Source organism: Suillus fuscotomentosus, assembly GCF_016647785.1.
Source record: "Suillus fuscotomentosus strain FC203 chromosome Unknown F5891scaffold_5, whole genome shotgun sequence".
In the NCBI taxonomy this organism is placed as follows: domain Eukaryota; kingdom Fungi; phylum Basidiomycota; class Agaricomycetes; order Boletales; family Suillaceae; genus Suillus; species Suillus fuscotomentosus.
This window is the reverse complement of record NW_024539517.1, coordinates 1,210,503-1,232,909: the sequence shown is the minus strand read 5'-3', so window position 1 is coordinate 1,232,909 and position 22,407 is coordinate 1,210,503. Positions and strand designations below refer to the sequence as shown.

Here is a 22,407-nt window from a genome sequence, read left to right as displayed (position 1 = left end):
TCTATACTTCGCATCTCCCTTCTCTTTTCTTGCATTATATTATCACTTGAGTCTAGTCTTTATCATTTTCTGCATACGCGCGCGCGCTTTCCCGCGCTTCGCGCTAATACGCGCGCGTGTTCCCGCGCCTTGCGCGCACCTGCGCTTTCTCGCGCTTCGCTGAAGCGCGTACCTCTAGATCTTGGCTGCACTCGCTTCCCCTTTAGGGTCGAACGCACTTGTCTCCTCAAGTAACGCAGGCTAGGCAACGCACGACCTTCAACTATTATAGATACAGCTAGGAGCATTATTTGTTCCTCACAGTATTGTTGTTTCTACACCGTTTCATTTGTATCACCTCAGTTAATTTTGCGGGGGACATTGCAACTCCGCTCGAAATGTGAACTTGGATTCTTGGAAGCCCCTGGTCACTGGTGCCATGATGAGTCTAAATTATTCTAAGCTTGAGAGGCGGTAATGTCATTACACCATATCCGATATAGCGAAGATCATCCAGGTCATCAATGCATCACCACGAGGACTCGTTCATAGCTTCCAGTATAAACAGAGCTCTCGACTCGGAGCTACAGATGGTTTTATGCAAATAAAATATTTTTATGTGAGCTTGAACCACTTCAATGGAGTCTCAAACATGTTATCATGATATCACACAAAGGCCGGGCCTAGAAGGATCTATCACCATGATGATGATAAGGTCTCAGTTCACTGCAGGGAGCTCTCACGAAAACTTTCGGCGTCAACGCTCACAAGCACGTGTTCATCATGGTTCGAGTCGTAGCCGCCTAAACGACTTGCTGCATTCCACTCTGAGTCTACTCTGTCCGCTCATCTCAAAGTCTTCCAAATTTTGCTAACTTTTCTTGGAATCCAATATAGTACCTACCACTTCTTCATGTCACAAGCATCAGCCACCGACGACGCCGAGCATCAACACACCCACAACGATGGGCAGCTTCTCCCGCAAAACGACGTCATAGGACCCATCGAGGAGTGAGTTGCAGCTCCCTGAAATGTGTCACTTGTCTAACAGCAAGACAGGGAGAAAATCAATGTTGAACCTTTGGCAGAGCTGCCATCAGGGATGTATGTGTTTCTTCCCTGATGGGCGTCTGTGTCACTCCTTACTAGAACCGCAGCTCAAATGCTGGACCATCACGGCCGTTAGGACCTCTGGTACAGCAAAGTACATTTAATGTTCCACCAGTCGACAATTTAACTCCGTGAGTCCTTGTCAATAATCACGCCAAGCATACTCCTCATTTGTTTCAGCGAGGTGGCAAAGCTTGAGGCAGGGAAGGATGAGCCGACTCTAAGGGATTTGTGAGCCAAAAATTGAAGCCAAGTGATCGCAGCTGACCACGCCATACACGCAGAGCAAATGTTATGAAGGAAGTATTGAAGGTTCTCCAGGACTCGACGATTGCGTCGAATACTGGAACAGACGAACGGTTTCGGTTCTGGAGGGTGTACAAAAGAGTCGCGGAGGAGCACGATAGCAAGTTCCTCGAGCAATACACTAGCGACATGAACATCGTCCTGATCTTCGTAAGTTCAGCCTGCTGATCTATATTCCGTTTCGAGCTTGATGTTCGACCAGTCTGGTCTTTTCTCCGCCGTCAGCACGTCTTTCATTGTCGCGATGGAGTCAGATTTCAGTCCCGACCCTAGCGACACCACGAATGCCCTTTTGAAGCAACTCATGCAGATCAGACTTGGCAATCTCGCTGAGGCAGGCTCCGCTCCCGTAGACCCAGCATCTATGTGGTCTCCGACTGCGTCGACCTTATGGGTCCAAACGATCGCATATGCAAGTTTGTCTATGAGCTTGCTCGCTGCATTCGGGGCCGAGCTGGGAATGCAGTGGCTAGGGTACTACAAGTCGAAGAGATATGGCCGCGGGTAGCAGGAGCAGCAAGGGAAGCGCAGGCAAGAGCAGTTCGACGGCATCATTACATGGTATTTTGATGGTGTCGTGCAATCATTTCTGGTCTTACTTCAGATCTCTCTTCTTCTGTTTGGGATCTCTCTTGGCGCCCATCTGTGGTACGAGCAGGCAAGCATTGCTTGGGTCGTCATCGGAACAACAGTCTTCGGATTTCTATCTTATTCCCTGACTGTAATGGCTTGTGTGATATCTACCACTTGTCCATTTCAGACACCGATATCAATGCTATTACATGTGTTGCACATCGACAGTAAGATTATTTTGCCGAATTCTGGTGGTCTCCCCGGTCTGAATCAATATTGCAGGCGCTCTACACCTGGGGTTCAAACGAGCTTTCTGTTATTTCCAGTGGCTCACAAAGTCATTGCAGGGTGAGTTGTGTCCTCTTCCACGTGCACAGGTTTTGACCTTTTCATGTCAGGCGTGCTGGGACAATTGCTTAGTATTATCAGATCTGGATGGACCCGATTGTCTGAAGTATTTAGAGGTGACGATCTTATCTACTATTACAAAGATACTCGGGGCTCATTCACTCCCTAGGCACTATGCATATGGTAGGTACATCCACACGATGATGTCTTCAGCAGTTAATCACTAGGCTTCATAACTGGCTGCGTTCTTTGGTTCTGTGGTCTTTGACAAAGGTTGTGGACTCAGAGGCACAACCGCTCGGCCAGGATCTGGATGTTTTGGCGGAGAATGATGACACCCTTAACCTCGACTTCCCTAACATACCCACCAGCGATCTCGAAGCACCTAGCGTCAAGTGGCTACTGGACACATCTACGGATCCTGAAGTATTTCTCGCTGCTGCCAGGCTTGTCCCGCAGCTCGAATGGCCCCTGGATCTTGATGTTTCGGACATGCTGCATCAGCTGGTTGATATTTTTACGAGTTGCATCAATGTTCGGGGCAACATCATACCGTCTTTGGAGGAGAAGGCTTCGGCTTGTGCAATGGCTCTAGTTCATCTATACTATGGATGTGTTCTTCAGGCAGATTCTGTTCGTGGCGATTTTATTATCCACGGGAGCCAAGATCACGATGTGTTTTTTCATATTTGCAACCCCATGCCCACAGCCGAACAAATGGTGCTTGACATGACTGTAAATTTTTGTAATCCAGATAGCGAGAGCTTGACTATTGATATCTCAGAGGCTTGCCCTGACTCCATCTATGAGCGGCTGTCACATCTTCTTCCTTATCACTTTGTTACTGGGCGAGTGGATGAAAAGATAGAAAACCTCGCGATAACAGTGATATCAAAATTGCTATCATCCCCATCTTCTCCGTCGAATCAAATCCTAGCCAATTGCATTCTTCTTGCTTGCGTCATGGTCGGGGCTCAAGTTGACAAGAAAGACATAGTTCGGATTGATAAAAGGTGTCATTGGCTCATTTTGTAGTTTTTCTGTCATGATTAACAAAGAGATCGTGTAGTTCTGCTCTGCATCGACTCAGTAAGTCCCTTTTGGCGCGGTTCCAAAAGGCTCTCTGGGCATGGGATGGAGGCGAGCTCGACGAAGATAGCACATGAGTCGCACGCCGGGCATGGAAGCTCCTCGATATCATTTGGTGCATCCTCGAGCTTGCCAGAGATCACTATCATGGTCCAACTCATTCCATGCAGAACCTGGAATTGTGCAGGAAGATTTATTCATGAGCGAGGTCATCTGAGCAAAACGATGCCTCGGTTTTGTTGGAAGCTCTGCGAAATGCACTGCACTTCACTTTCGCTGCTGCCAAGGTATCCCGTGACCCTATCGAAGTGTGGAACTGGTCTCGGTGGGAAGATGAATCCCACTCGCCAGAAGACTTCGACTGGGTGGTCGACTACTTCGACTTCATATATTCCGACCACCACGAAGCGGCATATGACATCCTTTTGCTACTGGGTAGTATGGGAGTGTGTTGCAGCCCCGCTAAACAACATCTGTTCATCGAGAGGCTCATTGCCTGCATGGACAGTAGCATGCCTCTCCATTTACGCCACGCCGCTCTTCGCGCTGCTCACAGTGCCCGAGAACAAATTGCCTCGATGGATGCCATTGATGATTCGACGCTACGGGACATGATTTTGACCAAGCTCTCTCCCGCTATTCTGTCTGTGCCTTGTCCGCACCTGGGTACAACACCCGTCAATAATGATCCCGGCTCTTTTTTCAATTATCGCCGCGACCTGTGCTATCTCAGACTGGTCTTTGCCCTCGCGAGAAATTCTGACTGGCACCCCCATTTGTTGAGGGATCACCACATAGATTGGTGCATTAGCATGATTCCCTGGTACTGCAATTCCAGCTACTGCGAGCATGCATTTTTCGTAGCTGGTATCCTCCTCCAAACCACACCCGAACAGACATCGGTTATATCGCTCAATTCTGTGACGGAGCGGCAGTGGTGGGACGTGATGAGAAGCACGTGGAGTAATCTTCCTGGTGACATTAATAACGCACGCTATTTCAAGCTCCTTCTTGTCCTTGTGGATCGCAAAAAGAAGTATATGCAGATTGCTTCGAAATCTGATCTTGAGCAGCTCACCCCAAATATGAATCACTTTGTCGAAAGGTTGGAGGGGCACATACGATTGAAGAGGCAACTAGGACATGAGATACAAGATTTAGAGCAGAGAGAAGGGATCTTCATTGCTGCGAAGGAGTTGAGGACTACAGCTAGCAACATGCTGGAGAGATTTGGTCAGTAATTATTAGTCCCCTAATCATGACTTGCATGCTGCGTTAGAGTCTTGGAATAGAGGAAGTTACGAGCAGTGTATGCACGGAAGTGGGGAGTATCAAGACCTCAATGACATTGATACTGAATCATCAGCCATCTCTGACTTGGTAGATGCTCGTCAAGCGTGAGGAAAAATGAGCATGAGATGCAAATATCCAGGAGACCAGGATCTAAATGTTGACCGGGGGAGGGGAGGTTGTCCCACGGGGGAAAAAACTAGACAAGGTTCTGCACTGAGCTGCCAGCCTCAGTCACGTCCCTTGATCGATATGCACATGAAGTCAAAGATGGGGCGACAAATGCAGACTTATTAAAAACCATTTGTGCCCATATTACAATCACTTTTTTTGGTAGAAATCATAGCGCTGAAATCAATACAGTTGACCACCAGAAGGGAACTTGTTGTATGTCGACTCGATCCCCAATTATCTGGAATCTGTAATTCTGGCCCTGAAATCATCGTGTTCGTTTGCTTGTTCGCAAAACGGCATGCACAAAAACCATGTGACGGCTTCAATGCGAGCCAGAAGGCTCGACTTTTGAAAGTGTACAAAGTTACCTACGAATGCCACTAAATCTGAATTTAGAATTATCTCGCACGCGTCCTTCAACATCGAATTAACGATCAAGATCAAACTTGAACGTCTCAGAGTCTGGAAGATGTCTGGATCATAGGAGATTTGAAACGATTATCAAAATTTGAATTGATCGTACTCAGGAGGAGGGCACTCACCAAGTGACTGCCACTGTCCCAGCTGAGTCACGGTACCATAACCTTCCTGTATGCACAGTCAGATTACCTGGCTTCGACAAGCTGATGAAGGGGTTGCCCACCCCAATAACACCCTGTCGTGCGTTGTTCTCGCAGGTAAGCATAGCATATAAAATACTGGGTGGGAATTGGGACGGCGGGACATCACCATCAATGGCGTCCATTTCAGAACCTCCGAAATGAAGGCACAAAACTGGGGAAGTAAGAACTTGTCGGTAAGGCTGGGTGATAACTTGAGGTATGATGAATAAAACTTGACTGCTTGACTTCTTCAGCACATACAGTGACGGTGCTGTTAATAAGTTTGCATATACCAGTCCTAACGAGGTGAAGGAAGTATATTCATGAGCAGCCTGGGCAATGCAGATATCCGTTTAGTTTGATAGTATCACCTCAGTTAATTTTGGGTACAGAAGCAGGTGGAGGGTCAGGCTCCTTCCCATCCGAACGCTTCGAGTTGTGAGGCGGCATACTGCGGCTGCGGCACTATCCGAAATCACGTGAAGAATTCAAATCCAGCATAACCTTAACCTCCCTCACACTCTCAGCGACGGCTGGAATAAAACATTTGTAAACAAGCGCCAGCCACAGTGACAGTGACTATGACACCTCGAAAACAGTAGCATAAACCTAACCCAGGGTTAGGCATTATAATAATAATATACTGTAGATATTGTACAACTGCGGCTACCATGTCAAGATAACAATTATTAGATCATCTCATAGACATCGATCATGACAAGCATGCATCATCTCGATATTGTCATCCGAACGCTGGAAGAATCTAACCTCAGCGCGTCTCAATTTATTATATCAATCCTTGAAAGCCAGCATTATAAAGGTCATCCTATTGTTGAAGATCTGTTCACGCGCTTCGATGACATATTCAGCGCCTTCGTTAGATACTCCCCAGCGAAATCACAGCAAACAGCAAAATTGATACTTAGATGACAATATATGGATGAAATCAAACATCTCTCATCTGAAGAAGCCGGTTGGCACTTTGGAGCATTGCATGTCACTACAAAGCAACTCGAGGCGTTCTCGGTTGATGACATGGCCATTGACATGGCTTCGTGTGCACCTGCTCTGTGGGATTTGCTGGGGTTCCTTCTAGGCGCTGACTGTCATCCTGCCACGCTCGAGAATAACTTAGAGGATGCCGATGGGGACACCATGATGGGAGGGGAGCTTGCCGTCGACTCTATGAGCACTGCTGTTGATGACAGCTATTGTGACACAGTTGACGCTATTGATCTCGAGGGCTTTGTTGAAGGACTTACTTCAGCATCCAGCGGTACAGCGGCACTTGAGCTAGACAAGCGGCAGTCATGATGCACAGCAATTATTGCTATTGTGCGTGCATCAGGCTCGTTGCATCTTAATCTACCTAATATTGCAATAAATTAGAAGCGTGTTGTCATTCTCAGTATATTGATGCAAGGAACGAACCAAAAGTCCAATGCGCTGCAAAGTATACTCGGCATTTTTCTACAGTCTGTGCATGCGCCACAAAAAGTGATCGATACCCTGTCACGCATTGGAATATCCATATCATGCAATACAATCAATGCCGCCATTCGATCATTATCAGCAGAGTCACAAAATACCTTACACGCTCTCGGACAGTCAATGCTTGCGTGCTATGCATATGACAACTTCAATGTCGATCTGAAATCTCAAGTCCCCTTAGCCGAGAAATCCAATGATACATTAAAACATCTCACATCCAGTTTACTATTCCCTCTGCAGCATGGTATCACTCTCAATGACTTGAAATGCTCCGAGGCATTGTGGAGACAGTCTATGCTTAATCCTGATGCGGATAGCTTCCTCCTGCCCAAGCGGTCATGGAAGGACCTTTTGTCTATACACCCGGAAGTAATGCCTCAGAGCACTCCTACGGGGCTTTTTCTTTCTCGCCATGACCGATTTAATGCCTGGGTCTTCTTATCTGACTTGTGTAACCACGGACCAGTATATTTTCGGTGTTTTCAGTCAATGATTCCTGACCCAGAATCTATTGATAAAATTCCGCTAGTACAAACTCCTCTGACTGCCGCATGAGCCATGGACATCAATAACTCAACCGTTACCGGAAATATACAAGCTGTTGTGTCATTACTCGCACAAGGTGGTGTCCATGACCCAGCAGACACCAACTTGAATTTCCCAGACATCTCACAACATGTTGTCCTATTTCATGGTGATCTGGGCACTGGTGAACGTCTTCAGGCTGCGCAACTTCGGCAGTCAATAGAAGCAACTCCATGGAACCGCTTACAACATGTAATTTTCATTCCCGGTCTATTCCATCTAAAGATGGCATGCGTAGATGCTATCTGGCGCTTGTTTCTGCAACCATTAACTGCCAGGGAAGACGAGACTAGTCTCATGCGGGATGTGACACACTTACGACCAAAAGAAACTGGGATCTACTGTTCCAAGCCTGGATTCCGTCGCATGCATCAACTTGTGGGACATGCTGGCATATGTTGGCGACTCGATTGCTGGCGGGTTTATGTCAAGTCCAAAAATCCAAACTACACGAGTCTTGATGCTTTTGCTGCATCTGAACCCACAATCAATATCTTGCAGGACATTGCTAATGAATTGGCGAAGCTTTATGTTGCTGGTCGTGACCTATACCAAATGTGCTGTCAGCCTTGTGAACGACGAGATGTGCAGTATGAAAATGCCCTTATATTAAACAAATACTTCCTCCTATAGGAAGAATTGTCTTACGCTATGAATCACGGAGATATCGGACGCGTAGAGACATGTATCATCCCCTGGATTCCAATCCTCAAGGCCACAGGAAAGCACAAGTATGCTACACACATGACGAACTTTCTGTTGAATGTGCATTTTGTTTACCCAGAAGGTCTAAGGTAAGCGATGGCACAACCTTACATTGAGTAGTAACTGTTCTGATGAATGTTAATAGACGGGCAGTTCGTTATCACATACTTGTCAACCCCAGTGGTAAAGAAATGAAGTGGCGAGCAGTGGATTGGTGCGTCGAGTTGAATAATCTATTCACGAAGGTAAAAAATGGAGGAAAGGGTCCAAACCGCACGCTAGAGCGAATTCTGCTCGAATCTCCTCTCGTTCAGGCATATCGAAATGCTCAGACGATGATACAAAAAAATTTCCTTCACACTCATCTCACAACAAATCATGCAGCGTCAAACATGACAAAAACCTTCGAAGGACTCTGTATTAAAATGGGTGTTCATTCCCCTCATATTGTAATACCTGGTAGAAAAAGCCGTCACGAGATTGTAGATGTTCTAGACAAAGGAAGGGAGCTTATGGAGAAGGGAGCACGTGGGGAGACAGACCAAAGTGAAGATATGTTAGCTGAAGGTGGGGTAGAGATGGACGATGTATTGATAGAGCTGTTGTGATGGCATTAAGTACAGTAGCATTAAGGAGTATAGTAGCGTTAAAGTTGCTATAAAATCAGAGGGATATTAGCAGATAGTCGTTAAAATGCACTGTAATATATACATACATTTTCTTTGTTTTGTTCAGAATGCGAAGGGTGACTTGGACAGATGCGGTTGCGAGCTAAACATAAGATAGCCATTTAGTATCAAGTATCCATGAAAAAGTGGAAAATGACATTACCGTTGTGACCCTCCTGCCTACAAGCGCTACATTTGTTCTTGCGCGTTGTAGAAACAACAATGCTGAGAGGAACAAACGAGGCTCCTGACTGTATCTGTAAAAGTTGTAAGGTCGCGCGTTGCCTAGTGTGCTATACTTGAAAGGACAAGTGCATTCGACCCTAAAGGGGAAGCAGGTGCAGCGAAGATCTAGAGGTATGCGCAGAAGTGAAGCACGAGAAAGTGCAAGTGCGCGCAAGGCGCGGGAACATGCGCGCGTATTAGCGCGAAGCGCGGGAAAGCGTGCGCGCGTATGCAGAAATGAGAGACTATGCTTAAGTGATGATATAGAACAAGATAAGAGATGTGAGATGTGATGTGCTAATGAATAGGTTTCTACTGCGACTTTCTAGGTATTAAGTAGGTAAGTAAAGATGGGTGAAAAAGTAAGTGAAGTAATAGTATGTACTGCTGGCGCTTATATAGCGTGCCTAAGCGCAGTCATGCGGAGCCGAAGCGCTACCGAGTAGGTATGTAAAAATATATATATGTGAGAGTCCATGATAAAAATAAAGATGGAATAATATGCAATGAGAGAAATAGAAATATATGCACTAGAGAACATGGTGGACAGTGGATGGATGCATCTGGATGGCTGGCGCTATAGGGCGCGCAAGTGCGGGAAAGCGCGCGTGCATATACATCGCGAAGTGCGGGAATGGTGCGTGCATGGCGCGCGTTGCGTGGGAAAGCTGCGCATCATATAGGAATCACTGTGGATAGTACACAGAGTGATGCTATGAGTTCGTGCTATGTACTTCTTAGTGAAAACTACCATATCACACCATGAGAGGCATGATTCTCTACAGCGTGGACGAGCCTCCAATGGGATGAGGGACAGCAGTGAGAGGCCTGAGAGGATTAGTAGCAAATGGCGTAGGAGCATGAGCCCTAACAATAACCACCACATCGTCACCAAACTTCTCCGCATCTGTCCAGCCCGTCTCCCTTTTTAAATCTTGAACGGTCTGAATTTTGCAGTGGTGTGCGGAGTCGATGATGCCGTCGAGGATAGCATTAGGCATTATTATGGTAGCACCGAAGTTGTTGAGATGAGCCCAACCATATACTGATATAGCCTTTTGTTCGCGCCAGTTGTTGAGAGTGGTCCGTAAGGTAAAATCTGAACCCGTCATCTGGAATTTGGGTAGGCGGGAATGTTGAGGCAATGGTGGTGGTTTAGAGACGTTGGTGTCTAGGAAGTCGAAGTGGTCAGGATTGTGAATATCACAGCAAATAGATGGTTGGGAGACACAGCAATGCTTGCAGCCCAATGACTGCGATGAATCACAGCAGAGATGGTCGCTTTCTGAGAGCGAAGTAGTAAGCAAGAGGAATTAAAATTGAATTGAACTAGATTTTCTCACCAACTATGTCATTGTTGTCGAAGCAAACATTGAATACCTTCCTTCGGCAGTTCAGACCGGCGCGCTTCTCAGCATTGATCAAGTAATCCATCCCAAAGTCCAGATTCCGCTTTGCTTTGCTTTGCTTTTGTGTTTGTATTTCACCTGCAGCCTTGTATCTCAGGTCATCCAGCCCAGCATTTTCTATGCGTGTCTCATCCTCGTCATCCCCTGACATATCACTCCCATCATCAACTCTCTCACGCACTGGAACAACGGGCAATTGTGAGGGCATCCTAGGATTTGAAGTGTTTGCCATTGCATGTCGCTTCGGCATTGGGTTTGGTGGGTGGTCTCCTTTTCTCTTCCGATTCAAGGCTTGTTCACAGGCTTTCTTTCTAGCAGCCTTTGCGTCACACTCGTCATCAAAAAAATCTTTTTCGGCAAATAATATAGCGGTGCCCTGAAGATTCCTGTCACGGACTGCACGCCCAAACCGCTGCCAGAGGACTGAGAGCTTGCATGTTGCACGCCATTGTAACACAAGCTGAATGTCAGGTACGTCCATCCCCTACTCATGAATTATATTCAGATTGTAACTAACATATGCTCAGTAGTACTCACCATCCCAAACGAGTCCATTGTGCAGAATCCCCAACAGTCACCTGAAATGAGGTTGGTAAGTTCTGATTCCTTGTATTTGGACGTCATATCTGAATTGAACCATTTGATTTTGTGCCGCATTGCAGGTGGTAACTGACTGCGTAGGTACCGAGTGGCATTGATAGCGTCCTGAATGTTGTCGAAAAAAATCATGAATTTAGGTGGCGGGGCGTCGCCAACATTCCAGCCAGGAAGGATGAGGAAAGCAAGGTCGGCATAGCTAGTAAGTGAGTACTTGATTTTCCTCACACCAATCTTGATATTTGCACGATCACTAGAGCGGCGTATGACAGACATTTTGTCAGCGTGCATGTGGAGAAGTCGCATGGCGTTAGTTAGTGAACCTTGGGTGAGTGTGGCAGATGTGATCATGATGGGTATTGTTGACGGCAGGATGTAGCGCAGGCGACCCAACTCCTTGTATTCCGGACGGAATTCTCCCCATTCAGTGATGCAGTGGGCTTCATCGACGACTATACTGACGATATGCGAGGTGAAGAGCAGGTTTTTGAGTAGCTGCTCAAATTTGCCATTTGGTTTCATGATTTGCTCTGGACTGACCGCTATTGCACGGTATTTGAACGCTTTGATAGCCTGTTGTAAAGTGAGTAATCGCGAGGAAGATACTGTTATCAGGGTTGACTAACCAAGAAATTTGTAGTGGTTGCGGTCTCAGCATTGATAGCTATGGCCGGTATTCCAGCGATGCCCAAAGAATCGGCATTTTGCTTGCCGAGTAAGTTCAAGGGGGTGATGACGAGCTGAATACCATCTATTCTGAAGAGCAGGGGTATCCAGAAGCAAAGGGTCTGTCCCATCCCAGTTCCTGCAGTGCACAGCATGTCTTTGTCGCCTTGAAGTAGGGCCTGGGCAACTTTAACTTGCCATAGGCATGGCCGTACACCAAATCTATCTTGAGTTTTGCGCTGGACATCAGCGGTAGAAGGTGTGTCCTGATTTAGAGTCAGGCTCATTTGATGGATATGAAATTGGTAGCTGCAGTTGTACAATATCTACAGTATATTATTATTATAATGCCTAACCCTGGGTTAGGTTTATGCTACTGTTTTCGAGGTGTCATAGTCACTGTCACTGTGGCTGGCGCTTGTTTACAAATGTTTTATTCCAGCCGTCGCTGAGTGTGTGAGGGAGGTTAAGGTTATGCTGGATTTGAATTCTTCACGTGATTTCGGATAGTGCCGCAGCCGCAGTATGCCGCCTCACAACTCGAAGCGTTCGGATGGGAAGGAGCCTGGTGGAGGGTGGGTGGCGCAATGACATTGCAACTCCGCTGCTAGCGAACTTGGATTAATCCTTGGAAGCCCCTAGACTTTCTACCAGCGTCACCAGCCAGATCACAAAAAGAAATTTCGGATACGGGGAATCGAACCCCGAGCTACCGCGAATTCTAAGCTTGAGAGGCGGTAATGTTAACCATTACACCATATCCGATGTACATGTATTTCATCCCGACCATACATCAAAGTAGCGATACATATAGCAAGGAGACAATGTCGCATGTCCTCTCCGCGACGAAATAAGTACCCCCTCTCAACTTCACAACCGTGATACAATATACCAACGCACCATCAGGCGCCCAGTGTATGATATTGAAACATATTCCACTTGATAGATATAGAACCACATGGCTGAGAGTAATAATTAAGGCGATAGATGACCATCAGCCATCAGATCAACGACCCCTACGTGTCACGAAATTCTAAAAATACAAAATCAGTCCACGATCCTGCGCCCGAAAAAAAAAGCTGGCTCACATCCAGATCCTGTGATGTCGCCACGGCAAGCACGAAATTTTTGCCCTGGTCCGTAACTACGACAATCACCACCAGAAGTCAGAACCGGAAAACCAAAACATTCAACTCGAAGTGCACCTAACGCAAAAATATTATCCTGCAAAAACTCTGCCAGTTCCGCAAGGGGCGTCAAGGGAGTTACGAGGGTGTAATGCTGAGACGCGCTACGATTGAACTTGGTCATGTATTTACTGACGGAGTCGTTCTGACCGTCGGATTAAGCATGCAAGGGATAGTTGATCTAATAGCGATACGTACTGGCGATGCTGTGCCTGCTTCCCACTTTTCTTTCAGAGCAGCGACGTCTACGTACCCGAGCGGACGACGATCACGGTTGAGGACGCTGAACAGGAAACTTAGCCATTGGCGCTCATGGAAGACACGCACTTACGGTATATGGGAGAAATCACGATCATATGCTGACTCCATTGCGCGAGATACAGATTCGGAGGAGGGCAAACAGAATGCAGGGGGAAGTTGCAGGTCCTAACAATCGATGATGCGTTGACTTATCTCAGTTTCGTACAATAATTAATTTAATGATACGCACCTCTACAACAGCGCCACGGTATCTATCGTTCGGAGGCATTGATGTTAAGGCAAAGATGTTGAAAGGGATTGCGTCTGATGGGAGTTGAATTGAGGTTGCCATCTTGAGGGGACTGGATGAGATAGAGTACACACGCACCACTTAAATCGCCAGAGCTTTAAAAGAATGAAACGATTCCTGTCAATTTCGAAGCGAAAGTCGACCGAACCGGACAGTACCCGAGGCACCGATGTCATTGGGAACATGTGACTCGCTATGACCGTGTGACACTGATGTAAGCCTGTGAATTTCATTTCTTCCTCATCCGTCAATATTTTGTTTTGCTGTTGTATTATGTTTTATAGCAATTGTCGTGTGGTATTCTTGGTCGACGGTCATTCGTGAAAATTGCTATAAAGCAAGTGAGTACTCAGTTTTGGAGTGATTATGTAGTAGCTTATCTATGAACGAACTAACACATGGCGATAAGCTATATTATCCTGGCACGAACAAGAAAGCGATGTTGCCGGGGCATAGCAGTTCGATCCGGTTTTGATGGGCAACAAGTAAGTGATTGATTTATGCGCATTGGGCAGCTCTCAAATTCAAATCTCTCCGCACACAGCCCACACGCCAGGCAGCTAGCTAGCTGCGAATGCAACGTCTAACTCGTCTTACAAAACGAATCCCCCAACCCAAATAGACTCCCGCCTGATTGTGGGAGAGGTTTCATCAAAATTTCAAATGTTCATCCAGCTCCTCGTGCGCCGCTGAACCTCGAGCAAGTTGGGCACAAGTGGAGTACAATTGTGTGTTGTTTCAAAGTAAGCAACTGCTCTGTTTTGGAATCAGGGACCCGCTGCTGCAATATGATTGAAATGGCCATGTAGTTGTTATCCGACATCAAGACGATGGAGGCGACCGACGGTCACCCCGGATTTGACTGAGATGCTCCTATATGTGGATGCAATTAGTATCCGTCGATCAATCTACTTGAAGGCTTTCTGCCTACTGAGTTGGATCCGCTCATCCGTCACGCACAGCCTTGACTTTTGAACGTGTTTCCTTGCGCCTCAAGCAGTCGTGCGAGAAATAAGCTGTGTTCACTCTGCTGGAACGTCACGGCATTATACTCGTCTGGGACAATATTTATGATTCCTGATAGTCACTAGGCTTATGACCTGCCGTATAGTACCACGGACAAGTCGAATAGTGCGTCAACCTCTCAAAGATGTAGTTCAGAGTCTCAATAGTCACGCCAAAGTCGACATTGACTCAGGCGTTCCTACCAATCTGTCGCTTGTTACAAATGTCTTTGCTTCGAACGCCCGTAGGGCTTGTGACTATCGGACATCTGCGTGATTTCATTCAACTCATTCGACAACATTTGTTGGGATCAATCAAAGATTCTGATGCGAGATACGGACACCAAACTAATCACTATAAAAGCGATGGACAGTGGTATTTCTGCACACACTCAAATACGCCCCATCACGATATGACCATAGTCTCAGATGATCCCGCTCAATGGCCGTTCATCAGTTTTTATCATCTTTTGGGCTATTTTGTAGGTTTGTAGAGAGAACAATTGTGACGTCAATAGTGACATTTCAGTATCTCTGACTATCGCTTCACAGTTGCAAGCTCTACTGCGGTGATATACAACTGGGGTGAGCGAGATAATACGTTTCGAGGGATTATTGATATGCATGAAATATTCAAGCATTAACATTCGGACGAGAGGTACGTTGACGTCATGATCTGTGCATCTCACTGAGAATGCTTCCACAGTTCGAACTGATCTTAGTGAGCAAAGTCCTATATCAGAACCAAACAGCATGATGCAGTTGGCTCGGGCAGGGACAACGTTGGTCCATCATAACCGTTCTTTATATTTGTGTACGTTTTTGCTATGAGCGCAGTTGGAATGTTGTGTTGACTCTAACATATGCTAGGTGCGCTGGATTGGAATAATATATTCTGTGTACGTTTGCAAGGCTATCTACATAACACTGCAATGTGCTAATAGATTATCTCGGAACCAGCGCCTACATCTTGCGTATGTATGTTCAAGTGTGTTCGCTTCTTCTGACTGATGGCATGCAGAGAGTTTACCTGTCTCGATCACCGATGCAGTAGGTATTCTGCACCGATGCCTATCATGCCCATTCAACTACTAACTACGCTTCTATACAGGAGTGAGTGATATTTTTTTCGGCCGGCTTGTTCTCAAGATAACGACTACGACAGTTGTGAGTTCATTTTAAGCAATTATCCTACTACCAAGTAACTAGGTTTTCAGGCACTATCGTTTGGTACATAGGGACATGGAGCCCTGTTATCGTCAATGCCATGCTAGGCGGTGAGCTCACCTGTGGTTTCGTTACCGATATTGACTTGACTAAAATATCATTCAAGTCATCATGATTGCTCGGATAAATGCCATGTATCAAGGATCCAAAAAGTTGCTTATCTTTCTTGTTGTGATGTTGTTGGGTTCCACGATTACTTCCGGAGTTATGGTGGTAATCGCAAACCTGGGTGTTTCATCGCGTAGGTTTCAGTATTGATGAAAGCCTGGAGCCCAAAAGACTCATGGTCACTTACCAGAGGAGGCCATATTCTCTGGCTACCACATCTGCTGGACCGAAATTGACATGTACAAGCAAAATCTGAATTTCGAGAGTATGATATCCACCGCTGTATGGGAGATCCTTGCCTTGTTTCTTACGGTCTGGATTGTTATAAAACACATCCGGGAACTGCGACAATCGCCAACAGGATCGACCATTGGGGACTATTTCATGGTGTTAGCAGAGAGTCACGCGTTCTACTTCCTAGCGTGAGTTTGGTTATTCGGATGTTCTTGTCTCGTTTCGCTGACGTTCCGCATTTGTTAGCTTTGCTACTATGGCCTGCTTCACACTTGGCTTACTGTCTCCGAGTATCACCTCGGTGCGCTGACCTGTGACTGGCGTGTGCATCTGACCACTGATCCTTTTTCTGCAGAACTCGTGGCTCATAGAAAGTCCTATTTTTATTGGCGTTTGGTCGATTGCCCAGATGTTGCAGATGTTCGTGCTGGGACCACGTCTGATCCTCAGCATTCGAGAATATCATGCTAAGCTCGTAGCCAGGGCCGACGAGGAGATGGGAATGACGCTCATTACTTTCCAAGCTGGTGGGGCTGCGTTTATTGACGAAGATGCGTTGACTGGCGGAGATGTGTAGCACATAAAACGATCCAAATGATCGACCATGGTACTGTGCGTGGAGCATGCATATTTTTTGTTGCTCTGGTATATCATGCTACGTGTTTGGTGTTCCGATGGTCAGGCGCAGGTCCTTAGAAGTGCAAGATATCTTGGCGCAGTGGCAGGAGGTGGTAGTCCTACGGTCAGTCCTGCATAGATAGAGCCGTAGCCTACTTCCATCTATCGAGGTTTGGCCTTTGATTTCCCTTGCAGTCTGTGCCCGATCCACCGAAGTGATTTAGAGGACAGAACTTCTTTGACTCAAACTCTGTACGGCGCACAGACAGTCGCAAAAAATTAAGGAGAAAGAAAATCGTCGGTCCTGCGACACCATCACATGCATCTGGAAAATCCCAGGATTTCCTACCATCACTGATCAGATGTAATAATATACTAGTTAAGTGCCCGGTTTATCACCGAGGGCGCAGTGGCACTAGTGAAACAGACGCTGTATTCAGGAGCTAGACCGAGTCAGGACTAAGCTCTGTGAGTACAAGTGCATACAACCTACAAGAGAATGACATACGTCAGGAAAGTGCGAATTCTGCGGCAAAACATGGGCTACTGATACCAAACCATAATCACGTGGCTGGGTACTGAGTACTGAGTGACGAAGGTGAGACCTTTAATAGCACTACCAGGAAGCAAGAGATACTGTAAAGTGGCAAGCAGTAAAAAGTTTTGCAACATTAGGTTAGAAACAGATATGTCATGATAGCTGCAGGCCTCGCTCACGTCTAATTAGATCCAGTAGTACTGACCCGGGCATCCCATTCATGACGGCACCGTCTGTTCTCTGCCAATACACAGCTTTGACATAACGAAGTCCTGCAGTCAGTCTGCATTGGTATAGATTAATGGTTACTGACAGAAACTGATGCTAGTATCACGAACTGTTAGATCTTATCGGTGTTCAAACATTCAGCGGGTTTCAGAGATGGCCGAAATGTGCTTTGCTTTCGGAATGAGGTGCTTCTCACACTACACGTGATTTTATTCTGTGATCAATTAAGATCATTCTGATTCGAACCACGGACACCCAAAGTACTACTAAAAGCGATGGACAACAGTATATCTGCACGCACTCAAATACTGCCCATCCCGATATGACTAGATATCCAAATGATCCTGCCTGGTGGCCACTCATCAGTTATACTTGTCTTGTCAACTATTTTATAGGTTCGCAGAGCAATTGGGATGCCAATGGCCCTGAGGTCTCAATATCTTTGACTGTCGCTTTGCAGCTGTATTCTTTGCAGCGGTGATATATGATTGGGGTAAGCGGGATAATACTTTCCGAGGGATCATTGATATGTATGCAGTATTCAAGCATTGACATTCGGACAAGAGGTAAATTGTTGGCATAACCTTTGCATCTTACTAAGAATATTTCAACAGTTCGAACTGATATTGGTGAGCAAAGTCCCAAACAAGATGGTGTAGTTGACTCGGGTAGAGGCAACGTTGGTCCTTCATGACTATTCTTTATATTTGCGTGCGTTATTGCTATGACCGCAGTTAGCATGTTGTGCTGACTTTAACATATACTAGGTGCGTTACATTGGAATACTATATTCTGTGTACGTTTGAAATGTTATCTATATAACACTGCACTGCTAATAAGTCATCTCTCGCAACCAGCGCCTACCTCCCGTGTACGTGTCCTCAAATGTGTGTGCTTCTTCTGACTGGCGGTATACAGTGAATCTCCCAATCTCGCTTACCGATACAGTGGGTGTTCTTCACCAATGCCTGTCATTCCAGTTCTCATTCAACTACTAAATACCTTCCTATATAGGGGTGAGTGGTATTCTCCGCCGGGTTGTATCTTCAAGATAACGACTTCGACAGCTGTGAGTTCAATTGAAGTATTTATTCTACCACCAAGTAACTGGGTTTTCAGGCACTATCGTTTGGTTCATACAGGAATGGGGCCCTGTCGTAGTAAATGCCATGCTGGGAGGTGCGCTCATTAGTAGTGCCTTATTGATATTGACTTGACTAAAATATCATTCAAGTCATCATGATTGCTCGGATAAATGCCATGTATCAAGGATCCAAAAAGTTACGCATCTTCCTTGTTGTATTGTTACTGGGTTCTACAATCGCCTCCGGAGTGATGACAATAATTGGAAACTTAGGCGTTTCAGCGCGTAAGCTTCAATTATCGACGAAAGCCTGGAGTACAAGAGACTCACAGTCATTACCAGATGAGGTCGTCCTTTCCGGCTACCATATGTGCTTTAGCGACATCGGCACGTTCATGGGAAATCTGACTTACGAGAATGTGATATCCGTCGCTGTATGGGAGATCTTCGCATTGTTTCTTACGGTCCGGATTGTTATAATGCACTTCCGTGAATTGCGACAATCGCCGAGACGACCGACCATTGGGGACTATTTCACGATATTAATAGAGAGTCATGCGTTTTACTTTCTAGCGTGAGTCTGGTGATTTCAACATTACTAATCTAGTTGCACTGAAGTTCCGCATTTGTTAGCTTTGCTATCATGGCTTGCTTACAGCTTGGCACAACGTCTCCAAATATCGCGGTGTGCCAACTGGTATCTACAGCTGACCACTCTCTTATCATCTCTTTCCAGCTCTCATCGTCCGTGGGGAGTGCCGTTTACACTGGCATTTTGTCAATTTCCCAGATGTTGCAGATGTTTGTGCTGGGACCACGTCTGATCCTCAGTATTCGAGAATATCACGCCAAGCTTGTTGCCAGGGCCGACGGTGGAATAGGCATGACCTCCCTTGCTTTCCATGCTGGTGGAGATGCATTGACCAGCGAAGATGTATAGCAGGTAAAACGATTCAAATGATCAACCATGGTACTATGCGGGGAGCATACATATTTGTTTGTTTGTGATATTTCATATTTCCTCGTGCACACAATTACCTTCAGGGACACCTGGTTAGGTGCCACGAAATCGCACAACGTCTCAGCGATACACCCCCCCCCCCCCCCAGGAGCTCTTTGTGGAGTACTCAGATAAGGAACTTTCGACTCGGAGCAACCTCTGTGCGCTTTCGAGCAGTGTCAAAGAGCTGCTCAGACAAGTGTCACGGCGGACGCTTGAAGTGCAATACCAGGCAACTGCCAGCGAGTCTACGGATGTCCAAAGGCACGTCAGAGAGCTATTGGATACCCTTGATCGGCGGCTGTCCGCAATGTGAAACCCTTCTCCAGCCCGACTGTGACAACTATCAATTGTAAGGAAGCATATAGATTCAGTGCTGGACACTCGCCGGGACTTACATTTCAATGATCCTGATTCAATGCGCAGTTTGCGATTCTTTTCTTCTCTTTTCCGTATATACGATGTTTCACGTTTTGTTCATATTCCTTCTCTCTCGATTACTACGCCCTTCACTGCTGTATCGCTTTGGCTAACATCTCATTTGATCCATCTCGCAACATCAATCCCAACTCCTACTTAAAAACGGGCGAGGTTCTGTCGAATTTTTAAACACTTATTCAGCTCTTTGTATACCGTACAAAGAACCGCGACAATGTTGTTTCGTTGCATATTTTGTTGTCGCATTGCAAGTTTCAAAGTAGGCAGGTGCTCTGTTTTGGAGTCAGCTGAGACCTACTGCCAAGATATGTTCCAAGTGACCCATAATATTGTGATATGAATATGTATCGGAGGACAGTATTATGACAGGACGTCAAGATTGTAATTTGAACGGCAACGCCAAGTCGTAATGACGGACTCAACAACTAGTGCGTTGACCTTCACGAAGGTAACCTCGAAATACTCACACCGAGATGCTAGTAGTGCGAAGTACTAGCTTGCTTATCTGAAAGTCACAGGTGGATATCTCCATCATGCCAATTGCCAATATCTTGCTCCACAAGGCAGATCTTAGGTGGCAATTTGCTGGCATTGCAGATATCAGCTATTCGAAAGGTGATTCCAGTGGATAGGTTATCGTACATACTCACGACATTCAGCATATAAAAGCAAGGCGCTTTCTATATCGTCCTTCTCAAGATTATTTGATTTGATCCTTTATCGCATCCTCACAACAATGCGTGTCTGTTTTGTCCCCGCCATTGTTGTCGCTTTGACAGCATTGGTATCTGCCAGTGATAATGACTGCCCCATCTTCTGTATCATCCCTAAAAACTGTAATACGTGCCCCGAGAAGGCTTGCGTGAGTATGAGTAGTTTGCGTCCTGGATTTAACTATATGACTCACCGGCTGGTAGTTTCTCTTTATATGCTCCTAGCGTGGTAGTGGGTCATGTTTTTGCTGTCACATCGGTGCAGTATGGTTGATGGCACGAAGCGTGAGCCACTAGTACTAATATGTTGTTGGGTTGATCAACGGATTTGCTTCTGAACAGATTTTACGGCCGCTAGAGTGATGGAGATCTTGAAATGCATCATAGAGGATCCAAAGACTGATGTGTCTACATTCCGATATAGTTACCAAATAGCCATAGAGGACCGAGAGGTAGTTGTCAAACCACCTCGAGTCGACTGAGCAAGTATCAACGGCAGGGAAAGCTTCTGGCATAAAATCTCCTCCTTTGCATAGTAGTCACTTTGAAGATGAGTGGGCTTCCCGCGAATTTCGAAAGGTGTTTCGCAAATTTGCATACTTTCCCACGCATCTAAAGCATGTGCATGTACAATTCTTAGATGATTGCATCCAGATCCCACTGGCAGCGAACCGCTACTGATACCAAACGGAGTTGTGACACAATCGCGTGGCTAAGTGGACGAAGGAATCACCATGCAGTACCTGGAAGCAAGAGGTACTACCATAGGAAGTGGCAAGCAGTGAAAAGTTTACCAAGCTAGAAATGCGACACACAGTCAGGCCTCAAGGCCTCACGCGTGCCGCACGTCGACATGTCATGTCTGATTAAACCAGGTACCGGCCCGGTTCATCTCCTTCATATCTCTGTTAATACACCTCTTTGACACAAAGAATGGCGCGTCAAACTCTCAATAACAATGACAATTTCCACATTGCTGTCGAGACTGCACAGAATTTTGAAGCATACTTCACGTAGGCACCTACAAATCCTCGTGATGCAAGCGACTGATGAGGATGACGGATGCATATGGGACGAGGCCACCATTTGATGTCGTCGTTAGGAATGTCATATGCATACTTAGTCTAGTACATCCGAGTCATCCGGTTCTGCCGGTTATGACCGGCCGCCTGACAGTGAGAACTGACCCTAGCCTGCTAGCAGTTCTACCCGCTACACTGTTGACTCCATACATATGGTCGCGGACACTCAAACTATCACTATAAAAGCGATGGACATCAATATGTCTACACGCACTCCATACGTCCCAAACTGATATGACCATAGTCTCAGATGATCCCACTTGGTGGCCGTTCGTCAGTTATTCTTCTCTTATCAACCATTTTGTAGGTTCGTGGAGAGCAATTGCATTGCCAATGGTGACATTTCAATATCATTGACTATTGCTTCGCAGCTGCAAGCTCTACTGTAGTTGTATATGATTGGGGTGAGCGGAACAATACGTTCTGAGGGATCGTTGATATGTATACAGCATTCAAGTATTGACATTCGGACAAGAGGTAAGTTGATATCATGGCCTGCACATCTCAACTAAGAATGCTTTAACAGTTCGAACTGATCTTGGTGAGCAAGTATCAGAACCAAACAGCATGATGCAATTA

The 22,407-nt window shown here is 46.1% G+C and overlaps 5 protein-coding genes and 1 non-coding gene across 6 annotated transcripts; 3 read left to right on the top strand and 3 right to left on the bottom strand.

Annotated features, from left to right (window-relative positions):
• Positions 1 to 1,383: 1,383 nt before the first annotated feature.
• Positions 1,384 to 1,903, top strand: F5891DRAFT_942306 (uncharacterized protein; the record flags this gene model as incomplete). The annotated part of the gene is made up of 2 exons (XM_041374407.1): positions 1,384 to 1,545; positions 1,598 to 1,903. The coding sequence occupies 2 exons, from the start codon at positions 1,384 to 1,386 to the stop codon at positions 1,901 to 1,903; spliced, it is 468 nt and encodes a 155-aa protein (XP_041231942.1).
• A 2,002-nt stretch (positions 1,904 to 3,905) lies between these two features.
• On the top strand, positions 3,906 to 4,690 carry F5891DRAFT_1005344 (uncharacterized protein; the record flags this gene model as incomplete). The annotated part of the gene is made up of 1 exon (XM_041360385.1): positions 3,906 to 4,690. The coding sequence occupies one exon, from the start codon at positions 3,906 to 3,908 to the stop codon at positions 4,644 to 4,646; it is 741 nt and encodes a 246-aa protein (XP_041231941.1). The 3' UTR covers positions 4,647 to 4,690.
• A 1,717-nt stretch (positions 4,691 to 6,407) lies between these two features.
• On the top strand, positions 6,408 to 8,860 carry F5891DRAFT_1125670 (uncharacterized protein; the record flags this gene model as incomplete). Its single annotated transcript, XM_041363994.1, has 7 exons — positions 6,408 to 6,556; positions 6,881 to 7,252; positions 7,296 to 7,297; positions 7,519 to 7,739; positions 7,773 to 8,132; positions 8,181 to 8,341; positions 8,398 to 8,860. The coding sequence occupies 7 exons, from the start codon at positions 6,408 to 6,410 to the stop codon at positions 8,858 to 8,860; spliced, it is 1,728 nt and encodes a 575-aa protein (XP_041231940.1).
• Positions 8,861 to 10,474: 1,614 nt separating this feature from the next.
• Positions 10,475 to 12,104, bottom strand: F5891DRAFT_1125673 (P-loop containing nucleoside triphosphate hydrolase protein; the record flags this gene model as incomplete). Its single annotated transcript, XM_041363995.1, has 3 exons — positions 10,475 to 11,038; positions 11,092 to 11,724; positions 11,778 to 12,104. The coding sequence occupies 3 exons, from the start codon at positions 12,102 to 12,104 to the stop codon at positions 10,475 to 10,477; spliced, it is 1,524 nt and encodes a 507-aa protein (XP_041231939.1).
• Positions 12,105 to 12,499: 395 nt separating this feature from the next.
• F5891DRAFT_t23 lies at positions 12,500 to 12,582 on the bottom strand. The gene has a single exon. It is a non-coding gene; the product is annotated as a tRNA-Glu (tRNA).
• Positions 12,532 to 13,697, bottom strand: F5891DRAFT_1005343 (uncharacterized protein). Its single transcript, XM_041360384.1, has 6 exons — positions 13,495 to 13,697; positions 13,336 to 13,430; positions 13,203 to 13,287; positions 13,023 to 13,149; positions 12,906 to 12,961; positions 12,532 to 12,850 (listed from the first exon to the last, which is right to left on the bottom strand). The coding sequence occupies exons 1-6, from the start codon at positions 13,594 to 13,596 to the stop codon at positions 12,824 to 12,826; spliced, it is 492 nt and encodes a 163-aa protein (XP_041231938.1). The 5' UTR covers positions 13,597 to 13,697; the 3' UTR covers positions 12,532 to 12,823.
• Positions 13,698 to 22,407: the final 8,710 nt, after the last annotated feature.

Bases quoted from the DNA above. Each gene is read 5' to 3' on its own strand.
- F5891DRAFT_1005343 (XM_041360384.1), bottom strand. From the start codon at position 13,596: ATGGCAACCTCAATTCAACTCCCATCAGACGCAATCCCTTTCAACATC. The intron at 13,431-13,494 runs GTGCGTATCATT...ATCGATTGTTAG, and splicing joins ACCGTGGCGCTGTTGTAGAG to GACCTGCAACTTCCCCCTGC. The intron at 13,150-13,202 runs GTACGTATCGCT...TCCGACGGTCAG, and splicing joins AAGCAGGCACAGCATCGCCA to AACGACTCCGTCAGTAAATA.